General features: G+C 65.2%; 1 protein-coding gene across 1 annotated transcript; it reads right to left on the bottom strand.

Annotated features, from left to right (window-relative positions):
* Window positions 1–2,907, bottom strand: LOC309582835 (calsenilin-like; the record flags this gene model as incomplete). The annotated part of the gene is made up of 8 exons (XM_082298221.1): window positions 1–206; window positions 530–592; window positions 674–778; window positions 867–974; window positions 1,241–1,311; window positions 1,414–1,483; window positions 1,569–1,693; window positions 2,805–2,907. The coding sequence occupies 8 exons, from the start codon at window positions 2,905–2,907 to the stop codon at window positions 159–161; spliced, it is 693 nt and encodes a 230-aa protein (XP_082154347.1). The 3' UTR covers window positions 1–158.
* Between the last annotated feature and the right edge of the window lie 476 nt (window positions 2,908–3,383).

Below are 3,383 nucleotides of genomic sequence, written 5' to 3'. Positions count from 1 at the left end.
CGGGTCCGTCTGGCAGGTGGGAGCACCGTGCCGGGGGGGCTCTGGTCGCAACGTCGTCCTTGTCCTATCCCGTCTCCGGGAGCCACGTGCTGGATTTCTCCTGACTTTGAACTTCTTGTTTGTCTGAAATAGTAGAAAAACTCCGGGGGGCCCGGGGTCTAGAGCACGTTGTGGAAGATCTGCATGGAGCTCATGATGTCCTTGTCCTGGCGGGGAGAGATCAGAGGCCCCGTGTCCCGCTCCTGACCCCCCCTCCTCCCAGCTCCCCTTCTCTTGTCACCCTTTTGCCATCTTCCTCCTGCTCCCCTCATCCTGTCCCACTCATCTGCCCCCTCCTGTCCCTACCCCGTCCCCCACATCCCACACTTCCCATAACAGTCCTCGTGTCTCCCCTGGATCCCTCTCCCAGCCGCTACTCCTGTCCCCATCCCATCCCTCCCAGGGTGACCCCTTTGTCTCCCTCTCTCCTGATGCCCCCAGAACAAAGAGGAGGAGGATGGTGCCCCCCAAGCCCCCCAGAGCCCCTCACCTCCTGGCATGTGGCCAGGAACTCCTCGAAGGTCACCACGCCGTCCCTGTTCCTGTCCATCTTCTGCAAGGGAGTGGCCAGAGCTCAGCGGGGCCACCCCTGGCCTCAGAGTGGCCCCGGGGGTGACAGTGGGGACAGTCTCACCTGGAAGAACAGCTCCACGTGCTGGGCCGGCGCGCTGGCCCCCAGGGCGGGCTCGGTGCAGCGGCCCATCATGGCATAGATGGATTTCATGATCTCCAGCATGTCCTGGGGGACACAGGGCGCTGCCAGGTCCCTGTCTGGGTGTCCCCACCCCACCAGCCCCCCAGTGTCTCCCAGTGTCCCCCAGGGTCACCTCCTTGGTGACGTAGCCGTCCTTATTCACGTCGTAGAGGTCAAACGTCCACTTCAGCTTCTGCTGCTCCGTCCCCCGCAGCAGCACCGAGAGTCCCACGGCGAAATCCTGCAGGAAGGATCGTGGCTGTGAGCGGGGAGGGACCCTCGGCCCCCTGCCCCCTCCCTCCCGCTGCCACATTGATCCCGGGCCGCCCGAGGGATTTCATTCCCTATTGATCCTGTTATTTTTACCCCCAGCGCCGCAGCGCCCGGCGCTCCCCCCACCCGCGGGGGAGTTTGGCCACAGCCTGGGAGGGGGAAGAGGAGGAGGAGGAGGGGGAAGATGTGATGAATCACGGTGCTGGCACAGCCATTCCCACCAGGAATTCCCACCTGGAAGCAGAGAGCCCCGTTGCGGTCGGCGTCGAAGGCGTCGAACAAGAAGTGGGCGTAGGAGCTGGCGTCTGCGGGGGGAGGGCGGCGGTGACTTCCCCGCACCGGGGTCGGGAGTTTCCCGGAGGGCCCCCCCAGACCCTCCTGCCGGCTCTGGGGACCCCCCGACTCACCGCCTTGAGGGAAGAACCGCGAGTAGATGAGCGTGAAGGTTTCCTCATCCACGAGGCCGCTGGGACATTCCTGGGAGAGGAGCGGCGCCGGTGACCCCGAGGGAAGCGGGGACCCGCGGATTTGGGGGGTCGGGGCGACGGACCCCCAGACTCACGTTCTTGAAGCCGCGGTAGAGGGATTGAAGCTCCGTCTTGGTGAAGTTGGTGCGAGCCAGCAGCTGCTCCAGCCCCTCGGGCTGGTGCCGGATGCTCGGGAGCTCCACATCGGCGTCGCTGCTGTCTGCCAGGAGAGACCCCCGGGCAAAGATCCCCCTTAGAAACAACCCCTCCGCCGCTAAACCCACCCCCACCCCCTTAAAACCACCCCTGTCCCCCTAAAACTACCGCCCAGCGCCTCGGCAGACCCCAAGTCTCCCTCGGGAGCCTGGAACAGCCCGGGTGCTGCATCCCGAGGGGTTTCCCACATTCCCAAGGCGCAGAACATTCCCGAGCCGCCTCTTGCCAACTGCTGCTCCCGCCCGGCCCAGCGGAAGGTAATTAATAAATGATGGTTCATTAATAATTTCAGCCTGGGAAGCCCCTGCGGAGCCGCTCAGCACAGGGGGGTGTCAGCAATTTTGGGATGGGGTTGGGAGCCCGGAAAATTCCCAGGTGCTGTCAGAGGGGGGTGAACCCCCAATTCCTGTTGAGCCGGGGGGGCCTGGGGGGCCCTGGTGTGTTTTGGGGGCTTTTGGGGATAGTGGGGGATTGGAGGGCCCTGGTGTCCCATCTCAGGGGGGTTTTGGGGGTCAGTGAGGGAGTGGGGGACCCTTGTGTCCCCTCTGAGGGAGGTTTAGGGGCTGCTGCAGGACTTGGGGCTCCCTGTGTCCCACCTCAGGAGGTTCTGGGGATCACTGTGGAGTCGAACCCCCCCAGACCCCACCTCCAGGGGCTTGTTGGGGGTCAACGCCAGCTCAGAGCCCTCCCGTCCCACCTCGGGAAGGTTTGGAGGTCACTGGGGGTCCCCGTTATCCGCTTCTGGGGGTTCACAGGGCACGGGAGCCCTGGGATGGGTGGGGGGTCTCTGGGGAGGAGGGTCTCCACCCCCCCGGGTGTTTGGGGGCCGGTGGCAGCACAACCCCCCGGGGAAGGTGGGAGCACGGCTGGGCCGTGCCTGGGGGGTTTTGGGAGCCCTGCCTGCTCCCCCCGCACCCCCAAATCCTCAGCCTTCACCCCGGACCCTCCCGGGGTGGGGAACCCCAAAACCAGCCGGTTCCACTCCGCAGAGACCAGTTAGAGGCCACCAGGTCATTTAATGCTGGGAGGAGGGACGGGGACACCCCGGGGTGGGGGAATGGTAATTAATTTAATTCAATAATTAGCATTAATTAAGGTTGGGGGGGGGGGGGTACCTTCTACAGAGATGGGCTCCAGGATGCCGAACTGCTTGAGGACGGCGATGAAGAGGAGGATGACCACGGCCACGGCGCACAGCTCCATGCCCTGGATGCCCATGGCCCCGGGGGGGATCGGGGGTGCTGCGGGAGCGCGGGGCGGGTGCTGCGCCCTCCGCCCGTGTCCGGCTGTCCTGCCCTCCTCCTCCTCCTCCCTTGGCACGCGCCCACCCCCCGGCCCCCCCGGCGCTGCTTCCCCACATTTTATTTTCAGTTTCCCAAAGAGAGTTGGGGGCTGGGGGGGGGGGACAGGGCCGCTGCCCCCGCTCCCCGCAGCACCCGTGGGTGCGGGGTTCACGGCCGGGGGGGGTCAAACCAGTGCGAGCCTCAAAATCGGGTGAAAAAAAGGTTGTTTTGCCCCCCCGCCCCCGGTGGGATCGATGGGATCGATAGGGATGAGTAAGCAGCGAGGGGAGGGGAAACTGAGGCAGGGAAGGCGGGGGGGCTGTCCCTGTTCCCCCAGAGCTGTCCCCACCCCTCTGTCGGTGTCCCACAGTCCTGGGGACATCGGCCCTGCTCCCCGAGGACTGTCCCTGT

This window comes from Coloeus monedula, assembly GCF_965178545.1.
Source record: "Coloeus monedula genome assembly, chromosome: 28".
Classification (NCBI taxonomy): Eukaryota; Metazoa; Chordata; class Aves; order Passeriformes; family Corvidae; genus Coloeus; species Coloeus monedula.
Note: the sequence above shows the minus strand (reverse complement) of the source record. Positions and strands in the feature narration are given on the sequence as shown.